Raw genomic sequence first — 16486 nt, 5'->3', positions numbered from 1 at the left:
GAGTTTAAGCACGCGGATATTGCACAGGGTTATTAGATTCATAAGTCACCGAAGTGGTGGGCGATCTACTGAGCACAGCACAAGTTCTCATATGATGACTTCAAACAAGACACATTACCTACCAGCATCTGTTGGAGTGAGTGGATATTAAGACACTTCTATCTCCAGGACAGCGTAGGGGAAAATGGTAAGTAACATAGAAACACTTTCGTATTAGGGAAGATTACAGAGAAATGGCAATGGTTGCGATTTATTTTTATTATTGGAATGGAAGTACACATAGCTGGAAGGATGGACTCGTGGCTACTTGAGAAACTCTGTAGAGACTCATGTCTGCTAAGGCTTTTGTCAAAGCTTAAGTAAAAAGACAGTAAGACATTTCTGAGCTGAGGAGGTGCAGGGACAGGGAGAGAGGTAAGCTATGGGGAAATGTTGTATTGTTTGAGTGCGCAATTTGTGAGTGTGGTGTCTTACAGGGTCTTATGGTTGTGGATTACGAACGAAGGCAGTATGGTACCAGTATTTGTCTACCAAAATATGCTTTTAATTGCGGTGCCAATGATAAAGCAACATGTGCGGACCTCTCGTCCTGTCCTATACATGACTTTAAAAGCGCGGCAATCACGTATCAGGGGCAGCATTGTTAGGCGTAATTTTGACATGCATTGGAGCCTTTGTGGTGACACGAGGAAATGACCGGGGTTTGTTATAGGTGCTGCTTTCAAAAGGAAAGGTCCGGCCAACATGTGATCAAATATTAACAGGACGGGCTTGGCAAGGAAAAATTCACGTCACAAGGCGTGCGGAAGCAGTAGAGTAAAGAGTTTCAAGTGGCACCTAACAAAACTATAGATTTTTTTGCCCCTTTAGTTACCCTCGCTGTGTTATGCTTTCAGCACGTTGGACAGAGGCACCGGAGTCGTGCATGGACTAAAACACCAAGTGGACATCAACTCTCTCTTTTGCCGTCCCCTTGCCAAACCTGGGATTTTTTTCAACTTTTGGTAAGCGTGCTGAGCGAGCCCTCTGATCTATAACGGAAATCCGGAGAAAAGCGCTTGTCAATAAAGGGCTCGAGCATTGAGATTTGTCGCGCTACTTGAGCATGTGAAAGTTGAAATCTTAGAGCCGATGTAGGGCGTGCGTTCCTTGCAAGAGCCTCTCTTGGTATACACCGTTAACTTGGGAGATGCAAGTCTTGGTCTTGGATATCTAACCACACATAGTGGTTGTCAGCCCTTAAAAAGGTAAGAGTTCCATCCATTGTCTTCATCGGCCATCCCTGCCATTATCATTGTTTTCTGATTTCAAATGACACATTGTGCACAATGGTTAGCATGAAATTATCGGTTATAATTAATGTTAACAAAGGACAGCTTATTATAAAATAAATATTTAATTCGACTAATGACTTTAATGTTGTGAAACTTTGCATATAACTGGACGCTTATCATCTCCATCATGCCATTGAAGTTTCGTTTTTAAGAATTTACACCTGCACCGCTTGCAGCGTTCCAATTGCCTAACTAAGAGTGCACGATGCACCCTTTTAACTTTGCCTGTAAGACATAAATAGCCCCTTTTAACGTGTAGGTACAACCTTACGTCCGTTATTACAACGTTTGTAAACATAGCCTTTAACTAGTCTTCTGCAAAGTAATTTGCAAGATCGATGCGTTATGCGTAATCGTGCTCCTAATCGACATGGAACTTTAGAATGCGCAAAAACAGGAATGGTTCTACCCGGGATAAGGGAGAATAATGGTGCATGTCTTGATAAGATCGTTTTCCACAAAGGTCTATCTATCTATCTCTATCTGTCTATCCGTCTATCCGTCTGTCTATCTATCTATCTATCTATCTATCTATCTATCTTTCTATATAAATATATATATCTGTAAACATATAGGCTATGGGCCTATTTATAGGCTATATAAACCTATAGTTTGGTATTTGTCTCTATCTATCCATCTGTATCATTAATATCAAACTGTTGTATTCCTCTCCCGATCCCTAAGCGACAAAAATAGCCTACTCTTATCTTCCGTCATCGCGATCAAATCACTTGTGTTTTTACTACGACCGCTGCTCGGTTTCATTCATACTGCGCTTCCCCCTGCCTGCACCTATAGCTGTTATCCCTCTTTGTCCACGCGCAAGTCCGTGTAGCCCATTCGACCAGTCGAAAACAACTTAAGTTGAAAAGCTAAACCATAAATTACCTAACGGTTTTAACCCGTCTCAATTTCAGAAACATTCCAGAGAGATCTGCATCTAAATCGCTAAATTATGAGATATAAAATTACAATAAAGATAGGCGTGGTCAAACTGCTTTGACAGATGTGATGGCTGGCTAAGAGGCGAGATAAGATGATAAGCAATAGCTTCGGAAGAAATGGATATTTAAGACAAAATCAGGAATACAACATTAAGATGATCAATAAACTCATTTGTCCGAAGCAATATTTTGCTGATATAACAGTCAAAGGACTTATGAAAAAATAATTCGTCTCTTGCCGGTGAAGGAACTGTGGATGTAGTCTGTCATCGTCCCTTTTCTTTATAACCTACAGTTCCTGGTCAAACATTCTGATTTCCGGACGAAGCGATTGAATGGCAAACAGCTGCAAGAAAAACCCTAACATATCAACGCCCACTGGCTTTAGCAGCGCTGTTTTAATCAAGATCCTTCAAGGGGGGTTACATTTCAATGCATTATTAAGCCATTCCAACCCCTTTTAGGACTGGAATGATGATGAGTTTTGTTTCAATAGGCCTAATTTTATATATTTTTTTACCTATTTTATTGAACCATGAAAAGGCTGTTTAAAACATAGCCTTTAAATGCTTAGCCATTTAAATTCTGTAATTTAATTGCTGGTTTAACGAAAATGTTTGGTCTATTAGAGGCTGCATATGGACGCAAAAGACAAACCCTTTGATGGTGCTGACAACAAAGCTAGTTACAAGCAAAATACTGACAGTTAGGTATGGTTAATAGTAACAATGATAATAGTTAGAGAAATTATAATATACATGTAATATTTGTTTTAACGAATCGATCGCAGAAATAACGTTTTCGTTTTATTTGTTGACGCAGAGGGTAGTAATGTGTCTTACGATTTCCTTGGCTTCGTGCGAAGAAACACGTCGCTACTTAAAATGTATTTTATACCAATATATGATTTCATCACTATTATCAGTATCTTTTCTTCTTTATCTAAAAAAATACAGCATATTTCTTCCGTAGGAAACTCGATACGATACGTGGGTTTATGGTGTGGGCGTGGGCGTGAGGGGGGATGGGGGAGAGAGCTGAGGCGGGTCGGGGGGGTCTGTGGGGTGGCACGACACACTTTGTATGTATGAAGGTTTTTTATAGAACTTTCTGCAATGTACGTCATCGGAGCAGTCCATAAATGGGGTTGTGTTATCTTACTGAGAATCTCCCTCTCTCCTGCCCCCCTCTCCGCACTATTAGCGCTGCAGAGTTGGGGTGGGCGTCAAAAACAAATCTGAGGATGGTAGGTTTCATTCCAAATAACATGAAATGCTATTGTGGCATCATATTTGACAGGATATACGTGTTTCATTATTCAGGGTTGACTCACGAGGGCGATTAGGCTATAGATATTTATATTTTGCTTTCATAAAGAAAAGATGTTTCGTTTTCTGTTTCAACCTTTCATGAACTTTGAAAGATAAGGTCTGTGGACATGTCGCCGCCTATAGCTTTAGTAGCTCTCGGAAGTGGGATGGAAAGATCTAAACTCTATTTGGAACTCCGGGTGTCGACACCACCTTATCACGAAAAAAACGTTTTCCATATTGTTCATGCGCAATTGGATATGCGATATAAAATATGTGAGCAGGTTTTCAACCAATATTTGTAAATATAATATAATATTTTAATGATTATGGTAATCGGCGGCGTCATCATCCTCCTCATCTTCATCTTATCAGCTCCATCCAATTATTATAACGAGTTCTGGCGGGATGAAATATTTGAATTTAATAATTTAACTAGGCTATTCAAAAACATAGCCTATTTGGTGAATTCAAATTTTAGAAATAGGCACCAAAATGTAACGTAGCTGATCTAAAGGGTATGACAAATGTGTGGTTTCCCAAATCAATTCCTTGCAGTGATGCCAGGATCCGGTAATTGCGTCCTTAACGACACGCGTGTCTGACCGGCTGTTGGCGTGACGCCACTGCAGGACAAATTATTCTCTCAGGGATAACGGTGTGTTTGGAACAATGGGTTCTGTTGAATTGAGCCTGACAATATAGCGTTGATGCACTGAATGAATTGCGGAAGGTTTTTTTTAAGATTTGGAATCCTACATTTCATTTCCACTGTTAATCAGACTAGGCTGCAATGGCATTCCGATTAGCCTACTTGATTGTGTCAGGATGGGTGATAAGAGAGTGTGTCTGTGTGTTTTGTGAATAGTGACGTTTTCCTGAACGGTTTTCTGCATTGGACCTGACGTGTGTGCCTGTATGTGGAGTTGTTTGGAGTGGTCGTGTTATCATTCCATGCCAATATGGGCCATGAACTGAATTGCGTGTTTAATTGTGAAAAAGTGATTGTTTGACTGATGTTATGTAGTATAGTCTTTGGAAGCTACTCGATCTTTGTTATTTACAGTAGCCTATAGCTTTCTTACACATACAATTGTAAAACAAATCTTATTTTGTTTGTGAGACAGTGAGAAGGGAAGAGAGATGCAACTATCAGTGTCACTCATGATAAATCTTTCAGAAAACAATGTATTTTAAACATGTATGTATTGTTTTTAAGAGTAATCTTGTCATCATCAGTCTTAAAAAGTGTTGCAGTCATTATAAGCAGTTGGATATTTGTATTCTCACTGGGAGGCAAGGAATACATTTCAGACATGGAATCTGCAGTTTTGTGACACAGTTGTATGTTGAGCTTTCGTGTATAATTGTGATTTCGGTTTTCACAATAGACTGCTGGAGGGCCAAATTACAGGAGTCATTAGTGACTGGGAAGTATGTAAATATCACATCAAACTAGAAAAGGCATTTCCTGCTGAAAATGCGTTGGAATGCTGAAATCTGAAATTATTTTTTTTTAATGGCTGAAAATACAGAAATGAGAAAATACCCGCAAGCTGAAAGCTGAAATTGATTTTAAAAATGTGTGATTCACACAAAAGAGGGAGTGTGGAAGCTGAACTGCATCATCTAACAACGCTAAGAGCTGAAATACAATGCGGGAGAAGCTGAAAGCTGAACTGTTAAACAGAAGAAGTAGGCCTAGGCTAGCTAGTCATAAAAAGAATATTATTGTCTTATCAGCTGAAATTATAGTTGGGATAGTAATAGCAGTAGCAGATGTGTGTATTGAGTGCGTTTACTCGGCTTTCTTAGTAGGATTCAATGTGTTGATGGAATGAAACATACAGCAGTAGGGCCGATACAGGAAGACACGGCGACACTTTGTTGCAGAAGGATGATGGTGCAAGTTTTGTCCGTGGAGCATACAACGATTAATAAAAAAGAATCATGTAGACGCGTTTATTGAGTAATCGCATAACTAATTACACATGTAAACGGAGTAATCATATTATTGGCATAAACCGACAATTGCTAGTAATCGGGTTTCTCATGGTCGAGTAAACGTACCAATCACCTATTTGAGAGACTGAGTGGTGCGTGTCTGTCGTTAGGGTGATGGTGCAGCTATGATTGCTAACGCGCTGAGGGCAGAGAATAAGAGAAATGTAGCTAGAATCCACACCTCAAACATGATAACCTAGACGCAAAACTGTACGTCCAATCCAAAATCTAAGGATATTTTCCGAGACCCAAGACTCTGCCGAAACCAGAGATATTCTTTATATGTCTGTGCAGTCAGAAATACGACTCTACCTGCAGTTTCGAAAACGTGTCCCTTTTGCTTTCCTGGTGCGTGTTTGTTTGGTTGTCACGGTGATGGCGCAGCTGTGACGGCTAACGAGCTAGGCAGAGAGAAAAACGAACATTTACCTAGCATCCACACCTCAAACAAGTTAACCTAGACGCAAAACTATACGCCCAATCCAAAAAATAAGGATATTTTCCGAGACCCAAGACTCTGCCTAAACCAAAGATATTCTTTATATGTCTGTGCGGTCAGAAATACGACTCTACCTGCAGTTTCGAAAACGTGTCCCTTTTGCTTTCCTGGTGCGTGTTTGTTTGGTTGTCACGGTGATGGCGCAGCTGTGACGGCTAACGAGCTAGGCAGAGAGAAAAACGAACATTTACCTAGCATCCACACCTCAAACAAGTTGACCTAGACGCAAAACTATACGTCCAATCCAAAAAAATAAGGATATTTTCCGAGACCCAAGACTCTGCCGAAACCAGAGATGTCCTTTATATTTCTGTGCGGTCAGAAATACGACTCTACCGGCAGTTTCAGAATCTTGTTCTTTTTGCTTTCTCTGACGATTTTGTCACCAGATTTGCATTGGTCTCTATGGGGCGAGAGTTGGACTTTGTCTCGCTTTCGTGGGGCTCTGAACAAATGTGTACGTCTGTTGGATTCAACAGACAACTGTCTACGACCAGCACAAAATTAGCTATCTATTGATCCAAAAACGAAGCACGAAGAGCGAAAATTGTGGCAATGCTGGCAAACTAGAAATATTTTTTCAACGACATCCGAAGCTGCCCTCAAGTCTAAGCGTTTCAGTCTGCACTCTAGGGTTTCACGTAAACACCCATGTAAATCTCAGAAACGGCTTGAAAAAGTCATGAAACATAATCAGTGATATTGAAAAAAGTTGAATAGATATCAAAAAGCTGAATTATTTAAAAATAGTTTAGGGTTTTGTCAACATTTTAAAGTTTAAATGGTGGCTCTAGCTGAAAGATTGAGGAAGAAGAAGGATTTGGAAGTTGAAGAAGTTTAAAGAAGTTTGAGAGGATTTGAAAGAAAACTTTTTCTATTGTTGGAATGCTGAAGCAGCATTCCAACAATAAAGATTCAAAGAACAATACTTGGAATGCTGAAGCAGCATTCCAACAATTATGGTGCTCTACACTCACCTTTAAGAGCACAGTAAGATGTTTTAGCCTGTGTTTTAGTCACAGTGTTCCTCTGTGTTTAAATGTTGCTTGTGAGGTCAGTTTGGGGTCTTGGGTGACCCTGTGAGGGAGGATGCTCTATACTGACTCCTCAGCACGGTTCCAGTTGGCAAGATAAGTTATGAAAAAATTAGAACGTTTATGGCCGCATGGTCAGTTCTCTCAGCGGGGGTCTTCACTTTCTATAGAGAGTTGGCAAGCAATAGCTTAGGGCGAGGTGGTTGGGATGATGGAAGGATGACAAAGGAACAGAGGCTGGGATAAGAGCATGAATGAGAGATGGACTGATAGCAGAGAAAGATCCATTTAAGCAGTTGTAATATATGGATGAGATAGCACCTGCTACATGCTTTTTTATGTCTGAGCAAATGTGAGAAGAGAGAAGAAGATGGCTTGACCAGTGTCTCTCTTCATGTGATACAGTTTATATGTAAATGTGTTGGGTAGGTTTGTAGTCTGAGACGTTATGTTCCTCATTAATGTATTGTAGATCCTGGTGAAGTCTATTTGGAATTACTGGTTATATTTAATCGTGCCAGTTAAATGCGGGTTCTTTATTGTAATATTAGGTATGTTTAGACGGTTTGAGGCCATCGTATTTTTTACTGTAATATGCTTTAACTATTGATAAAAAGACTGTTTGCAAGTGCATGTGATGCAAGTACATGTAATTGTTCTTAAAGTCTTAACCTCTATAGAAATGATTATACCTTTGATACCATGGAATCTGATTGATCTATAAGAAAAATCACGTTATTTTTAGTCCATACAGGAATAAGCATGCTAAGTGTGTGTGAGGTGTGTGTGTTTATGCGCTTTTCCTATAAGACACCACATCTCTTCCCTTTATTTAAAAGTTTCACATCAACTAATGAAACTCCACTTAGAACAAATCTCTTATAATCAACACATCTTTTCTCCCTACTTCACATACCAGCTTGCATTGTGCTGCATTCGCAGAAATGTGACAGGCCAGGTTGTTGTTGTTGTTCTAATGAGATGCCAAGTGATTTATTTATGAATTACCTGTTTGGAACAGCCCCCACGCGCATGCAGTGTGCAAGCAAGCTTCTTTTTTTCTTTCTTTTTGGAGTCATGTCGCTCAGCAATTGCTGATGCAACTCTTTGCTATCCAGAGTTTGCCCTCGCCTGCTGTGAGCCTTCAGGGACGGCTATATTCATCTTGGCATGTCCCTGGGTGTGTTGAAGCTAGGAGTGAATCACAAAGCAGGTGTGAGCATCCACACCAGAGCCATGCCAGAGAAGAGCGCTCCACCTCATTAACTTGTACAGAGAAGAATCATGGTGGTCACGTAGCAAACACATCACTATAAATCAGGTTGGATGGGGTCCAAGCTAATGTAATAATGAGCATATCTCTGCATTTTAGGGCTGGATGTCATCTGAGCTGACGACCTACTGAGTAGCTCGCTTCTTGATTGTATTTCAATGTAAGTGAACATAATTTTAAACCAATTTAACTCACATTTGCTTGCATAATAATCTTAATGAGAGTTTTGTAGGCACACTCGGGTATAGGTCTCAAAATATGCTAGGTACCCCCTAAATAATGCATACATACATAAACAGAAGTAAGCAGGATCTGACACGTTATACTGTGTATTAACAGATAACGAGATAGAGTAAATGGTAATTGTGATTAACTGTAGCCTGAATGTCTTTGGCGTGTATGCGCCATGTAGGCTTTAAATTGTGGTGACCCCTTCATGGCAAAAGCTTCTCTTATTCCACACATTTGATCATCATTATTGGTCGACCAAAGAATAGCCTGTTACATAGTTAATGAGTTTGGTTAACAACTAGTATGGTTTTACTTCAGAGCTCTCGTAACCGATTTTGGAGGCAACCAGTCAGCCAGAGGCGAGTCACATGTTGCAACGTCATTGTGTAGTAAGTTACTGTAGTTGCAGGGGATACGGTAGTCATTTCAAACTCAAGAGGTCTCTCATCGCGTATCAGTGCCGTAGTCGCGTAGCGTATAGCATGCTAGCCCTTCAATTTCAGCCCGTCTCTAAAGGAACCGCGCAACCATGGGAGTCCATTACCTCAACCATGCAATTTCCACCATCAATAATTTAATCTATTTGCTCCAAAGCTGAAGAGATATCCTGAAGCAGTCGGAGAGTACAGTGAAAAATCGCAGAAGTAAATACACATGGGTTTGTCTAAAACCTACCAGATGACACTGTCCTGTTGAATGGTCTCCTTTACGACTGGGCAGTAAAAGGTATGTTTTAGTCTGGTGACTACAGTTGTAATTTGCCAATGCACGGTTTTTCGAAAGAAGTTTTTTTTTTTTAAGTAATCAAGCTGAGTATCCTGCAAACGCACTGAATGCGACGCAGTGTGCTGGGATATGCTTTACTATTCTTGTTTATTATATCAAAATAAGGTTTATCTTTATATGGTTAATTATAAAAGACTCCGTTGTTTGAATTATGTTGATTACATTTCTAAGAGAAACCTGAAAACAATTTGATGGCAAAACAATAATAAAAACATGCAGGCATTGTTAAGATGTAAGAGATGGTACACTTTGACTTTTTATAGTTGCGTTTGACATTGAGTAGCCTATACGAATTCGCAAAATTCTTATTCAACGGATCTCGCCATTAGAAGCAATAGCCTATATATGATCAAACATAGGCTAATCAAATAGTAGCCTTCCCGAAAAGACAACACCAGGCTATTCAGCCTATCCTTGTTAATTTCAATAGCCTAGGCTACTTCTAAAAGATGAATAGGCTATAGCTCACTTGTCTACACCATGACCACACAAAATAGGCAACGAATCCTTCCTCAAATTAGATATCTAGAAAAACAGACTGGACCATAGCCTATGCAAATACAAAAAAAAGTTTGATGTACTCATTAAGAGTTTATAGGAAACTTGAGACCTATTATGCTCAACTTCACCCTGCTGCGTTGGTCTGGCTCTTCGTCTTGCTCTCCTAAACCGGATAACCTCACAAGGCGAGCATGAATATGTGGATTAAAACGAATCCTTACATGAAGTGGTCTAGCAGTTATCAATGGCTATAGCCTAGTTTATGAAACCCACACGCGTTTCTATGGAATAACCCAGGGCCACCCACCCGGTACTGCTGTTGAGCAAGTTGATATGGTCAAGGTTGGAGGCTGTCCGTAATTAATTGATTCAGCTGTTTAAATAGCCTAAATATGTATTTTAACGTCACAAAGCATGTTTTGACTGCTGTATTTAGCGTGTGTTGGTACTTTTCCGGCATAATTAGTCTATTTTTGGTTGATCTTTACCTATCTATGATGTGCGTGTGTGCGAGCCTATGTAGACTACGCCTGTGAGACGAGAACGTTGCTCAGAGAACATTGCATGGTCTCATACGCCATCTAGTGTTTATATTTAGCCACGGCGAGGCATTGGGAATTCGGAAACCAGTGCAGAGCCTACTTTATGTCCTATCCGTTAGTGTCACTTTATTTCTGTAAAACTGAGACCCTGTGGATATATTTTACGTTGTTGTACAGCAATAAACAACACAACTACATTGTGATGTTTATGTGGCCATGGCATATTGCCAGTCAGTTAACCTGGAGAAAAAGAAAAGTGTGAGAGGCTTATTGTTTAGAAAATGAGAAGTTAAGCCAATTGTACAGGTATATATGGGAATAACTGTTGCCTCTGTAATACGGAATGACTGAATACAAGGCCTATAGCATTTAAGTTGTTTATTTTAAACAAACCTTTGTACTAAATCTGTAAATACAGAGTGCAAACAATTGGGGTTTGGTGTTCATACTGTTATAGTAGGCTACTTATAATGGATTGTACAGGGAAAATTGCCCAAACTTGTCACAGAGTTCTGGGGTCTAAAGAAAAAAAAAACGATTTACTTTTTTATGGGGCATATGTATATTGTGGGGCATATGTATACCATGGTACACAGGGTAATATAATAAATACACAATTCTAAAGTGGCATGTGTTTTCAGTTTGAAGCTGGTGTGTTTGCACTGACACTCTCTGCACTAGTCCTTTCATGTTTAGAAAGACTTTTCAGGATATGTCAAAGGGGGGATTTTTCCCTATAATCCCCACCTGGCACAAAGCTAATTCTGCAAGGTAGCTTTACAAGCAGATGTATACCCAACCATCTGCCAATCTCTGTCTCTCACCTGCTTCACAAAGGTGCTTATCTTATTGTGTCAAAGCCAAGCCACTGTTACCATGATTTGATATGTTTATTTTCATTCACCTACATTAAAGTATTTAGCCAAATGAGTTATAAAACCTTAGAGCATTTTGGAACCTTGAAACCTGACAGGGTTGTTTCTGCATAAAGTATAGTGTAACTTTGGTTATCCAATAGCACATTGTGGTCCTCACCCATAACCAGTCTGATTGAAAATTAAGAATCCTATTTAGAGTTAATGATATTCTCATATTCAATAGAATATGTAATGACAACAACCCTGTCAGTGATCAGTGGTTTCTATTAGATAGCTCTGAGACTCCCAGCCAGTCCAACAGCCATAAAGTGATTCATTGGCTAAATTGCATTTTAACAGGATGTAGATTGAGAGCATAAGCCATATTGATTCTGCTGATGGAAACAGGAAATAGCCAAGTAAGAAATAAAAATCGTTTGTTGTACCTGATGTGAGGAGACCCAGAGGACTAGCAAGCAATTGCACACTGATGAGTGGCACTACCCCCCCCCCCCCCCCCCACACACACACACACACACAACTCTCCCTGCTTCCTGGCACCCCCCTTCTTCGTCTACCCTATGGAGACCCGTGAGAGACGTCATCAGTGGTTGTTATGCTGCGAAGTGACGCCTGCACTCTCAATCCTCCCGCCCCTGCCATCGTGCCCCTGCGGTCTGTCAGGGGAGATGCATGTCTGCTGATGCAGTCTGGCCCACACGCTTCTTTCCATACATAACAACGCTCACCAGACAGCAATCTGATCAACTGCCGTTTGCGTCTTAGAAGTGTAAACTAGGACGGCCGATGGCACCTCGATTATCCCAAAATTTTGTCAGCATTTAAGTAACATACCACTGACAGAATGATTGATGATTTTTTAGTCCATTATTTGCTTCTTGTCTTTTTACTTGGGGCTGTGGTTTCATCTCCAAGGTTGTCGATAAGGGAAGACACTCCCAACCCCCTGCAAACACATAGTACCAAACCCCTCCCCCTAACACACACACACACTCTGGAGATGTGCATCAGAGCGCTCAGGGACCCCACGGCTCATTAAGGAGAAGGATGTGATATTCTGAATCGAGACTGTGAGACTCCCAGAACGCCTATTTATAGACGCAATATCTCTATGGCAGTCGTCGTGGCGTTGGCTAATCACAGCCGTGGCCCCAGACACCAATTAAGAATGAAACAAATGCTTTTTAGGTGGGTTGTGCCCCTCCTTTCTGCTGAGAGCCGTCTGTCCAAGCTGCCCGGCAGGGGAGTGGATCTGCTCGGAGCATATTCCTGCATCAGGTCGGGACATGAGAAGGACGGCATGCAGAGTGCAGTCACAGCCTTGCTCGGGCTATTTTTAAATGCTCCCCACTGGAAGGCGAGATGAGATCTCGCTTTTTTCATTGTCGTTTATTATTGCTTTCATTTGTGTGACTCTGTCTGGGATGTCTACGGATGTGTGAATTGCTGTGATTCTGAGGGCTACTCCAAGGTAAGGGATGCTTGTGTGGAGCTAGGGGGATGTACTGAATAAGGTCATGGTATTTGTTTTGGTTCGGATAGCTGGGCCCTTTATAGCATTCTTCCTCCTGAAATGCCTGCTTATCAGATATGTATTATGTGAGCTGACCATCTGAGCTTTAAGGCCATTATTCAAATGATATGGTGGATCCTTGAATGTTTAAGGATGCGAGAAAATGTCTTCTCCTTGCAGCGTCCTCCTGACTGAATTCCTGCTGGTTCCTACTTACTCTATGCATCCATCAATAAACATAATTCCGTCCCTGCTAGTTCAGCATATCATCTTTCAAAACAAATATCAGTTGCATAGCACAAGCCATGTAGAGTAAACATGCATTTGTATATTTTGAAAGTTACTGTGTCTCCCCAAGCAATCAATCAGATAATCTATATATTTTTCCCCATGGGAAATTTGGTGAGGAGCCAGGCATATGAAATACATTAGGATTAAGTGTTTTCAAATCACCATGAAGAACAATATACAAAACATACACTCGCAAATGAATTGAAAGAATATATATCCATATTTAATTTACTAGTTCCAATAATCTTATTTAGTTGAGGATTTATAGAACATGAACCACTAGGTATGACACCGATACTTTCATGTTTGATTGAGATAATGTAATGATATTGTCTAGGCAGACTACATTTACATTTCTTGACAATCTAAAGTTCCTAATATCAAAATTCTGCCTTGCTGTGCCCATTTGTAGGCCTAAATACCTGTAAATGACTTTCACCCCAAGTTGACAAAATTCCAGAAGGATGAATTTACGGTTATAATTTCATTACAGGATTCACCATTTTAAAACTCTGCAAGAGGGAATGTTGGCAAGCTAAACACATCGGCATTAATAGCATGGTGCCCAGCCTCCTCCCAGCCCCAGTCTAAAAAAACATGGACTGAGTTGGAAAACGCTGTTGTCAGCAGCCATTGACGGCCCTGCTGGGCCCTTTGTTTTAGCCTGCCAACTAATAAAATCTAGGCCAAACCTTGTATATGAACAGAAATATCACAAGCATAGTGGAACAGACAACATAGTACTGAGGCTCAATCCTGTCTTGTGATTTCTTAACTGTTGTTTGCAATTGGGCAACTGTGGTGACGGAATAAAGCTCCTCTATATAGTTTTAAGGGCAGTTGCGGAAGCACAGCACCAAGTTTACATCATGGAAATGAATAATGCTGTTTTGATGTTTTTTAAATTGTCTGACCGCAGATAATACAAACCAGATTTTCAGATGGACTAACATTGTATTTTCTCTCTCTCTTTCCCCTCCCCACTTTTTCTCTCTTGTCTTTTGTTTGCCCAGTTCCACCAGGTTAGAAGAGTGATGACCATCCTGTTCCTTACTATGGTTATTTCATACTTCAGTTGCATGAGAGCTGCGCCCCTGAGAGACAGCCCAGGCATGCGGGGCCATCGGACAGAAGGCTACCTGAGTCCCGCAGCCTCGTCCGCCAGAGGGCACGGGACTCCACAGGGCAGTGGGGGCCCGGCCCAGCGTGGAGGGGCCATTCCCTCCCTCACAGACACGTTTGAGCAGGTGATAGAGGAGCTGCTGGAGGTGGAGGGGGAGGCGGCGGCCGCAGCGCAGCTGGGGGCAGGGGCTGACCAGGGTCAGGGCAGAGGCGGCCCGGCGTCCTCCTCCGTGGTCACCACGGAGACAAAGGACGTTGACCTGTACGCATCGCGGGTGATGATCAGCAACCAAGTGCCTTTAGAGCCGCCACTGCTCTTTCTACTGGAGGAATACAAAAACTACCTGGACGCCGCAAACATGTCCATGAGGGTGCGGAGGCACTCCGACCCGTCCCGGCGTGGGGAGCTCAGCGTGTGTGACAGTATTAGCCAGTGGGTTACTGCGGTGGACAAAAAGACGGCAATAGACATGTCTGGGCAGACCGTGACCGTCCTGGAAAAGGTCCCCGTCCCCAATGGCCAACTGAAGCAATACTTTTATGAGACAAAATGCAACCCTATGGGGTACACAAAGGAGGGATGCCGTGGAATTGACAAGCGACATTATAACTCCCAATGCAGGACAACCCAGTCCTACGTGCGTGCTCTCACCATGGATAGCAAAAAGAAGATTGGCTGGAGGTTTATAAGGATAGACACTTCGTGTGTATGCACATTGACCATTAAAAGAGGAAGATAGTGTATATAATGTATAGATTTTATTGAGAGTTTAAAAAAGAGAGTAAAGAGAAAATATCTATTTGTATATATACATAACAGGGTAAATTATTCCGTCAAATGAAAATTTTATGGACTGCATGTAAAAAAAGATGAAGTTTATACAGTAAAAGTGATACTACAGTCTATTTATTGAACATATTCATGACCTTGTAAACAATTAAAAAAAATATCTGATCAGTCATTTGCGCCCAGTTTAAATTACTATATCACATTCCTCAAGACGTGTGGTTTGTTTACGTTGCCAAGAATCTGAGAATGAAGGAGAAGACAGGTGGGAAGGAAGAGAGGTCGAGGAGGACAGTTCCATTTTAAAACTTGCATGCTGCTTCAATTGTGAATTGAGAAATTGTCCACTTAAGAAAAAAAAAAGAGATGATACAGACCAAAACATTCCGTTTACATCCTCAACAGTAAAAGGTTTTCCTCTTAAGTACATTCTGTCTACTGTTCTAAACTTCTGAAGGTAATGTTGGACTTACATACTATGTCAAGGTGCTGTTGTCAAAGCTTTGCTGTTTATTTTTTTATCCCCACCAGAGGACAAAATATATAAGAGTATATAAAGTTTATTCATTAACATATGTTTCTGGATTAATATAATTCATTTTGTATGTTGTGAAGTTGTTTGCAATATTAAATTGAAATATTTGAAGAAATAAAAATGATTATAGGCAACTGAAAAACAAAAACAATGTCAATAAAGTTTTAACCCTGCATTTCTAGGTATCATAAACATAAGACAGAAAGACACACACATGCTTGCTCACATACACACATTTGGCTTCATTCATTCAGTATAGCTTGGTGACATTAAAAGTTGAGTTTTGGTAACTCAGCCAACAAGAGGCCGTCATTAAACTTAACTTTGATCTCCTCTGACCGTGTGCCACGGGTACTTCACACACGGCCGCCGTAACGGGGGAAGATTAGGATGATTCTAAGGGTCCTGGTCAAATAGGAGTCATTGAACAAATTACTTTCCTGATACTTTCCTGTATGATTTAGATTTCGGAGCCCGGAGAAAAAATTTGCCAGGGGGTCCAGAAACCCTAGTAGCACCCCTGACTTAACATATCTATACTCCATGAATCTGTAAGTTCTTATCATGGCTCTATAGGCTACAAAAAAGATAATGCTTATCTGAATTATTCTCAATAAATACACACAGAAAATGTGGAGAAACTGAAAATGCAGGAACTCCACACTGTCCGGAATAACACTTATTGGCCTATGTTATGAAGAAGTTCTAAGGCTGATTCCACTACGCAGATCCTTCTATTCTCTTGTCACTTTTACCTGCACCTATCCACAATCAACCTGGTTAGGCTACAAGCTGCCAGGCTCCCAAGTGCATCGAACGGTCAGGAAATAACAGTCCCCGAGGCAGTCTGAGACGGTTTGAAGGGCACGAACCGTCTTCCATGCCAATGTGGGTGGACCACT

At 40.9% G+C, this 16486-nt stretch overlaps 1 protein-coding gene across 5 annotated transcripts; it reads left to right on the top strand.

Annotated features, from left to right (window-relative positions):
- bdnf (brain-derived neurotrophic factor) lies at positions 1 to 15743 on the top strand. 5 transcript variants are annotated; one of them, XM_062470774.1, is made up of 2 exons: positions 1 to 187; positions 14154 to 15743. In XM_062470774.1, exons 1-2 carry the CDS (start codon positions 185 to 187, stop codon positions 15000 to 15002), a joined length of 852 nt encoding a protein of 283 aa, XP_062326758.1. In that variant the 5' UTR covers positions 1 to 184; the 3' UTR covers positions 15003 to 15743. The 5 variants fall into 5 exon arrangements, with proteins under 5 accessions (XP_062326758.1, XP_062326763.1, XP_062326761.1 ...); XM_062470779.1 differs by lacking the exon at positions 1 to 187 and adding an exon at positions 704 to 1004; XM_062470777.1 differs by lacking the exon at positions 1 to 187 and adding an exon at positions 704 to 1247.
- Positions 15744 to 16486: the final 743 nt, after the last annotated feature.

The sequence above is a fragment of the Osmerus eperlanus genome, chromosome 10, assembly GCF_963692335.1.
Source record: "Osmerus eperlanus chromosome 10, fOsmEpe2.1, whole genome shotgun sequence".
Classification (NCBI taxonomy): Eukaryota; Metazoa; Chordata; class Actinopteri; order Osmeriformes; family Osmeridae; genus Osmerus; species Osmerus eperlanus.
The sequence above is the reverse complement of the archived record's forward strand: the minus strand, read 5'-3'. Positions and strand labels throughout refer to the sequence as shown.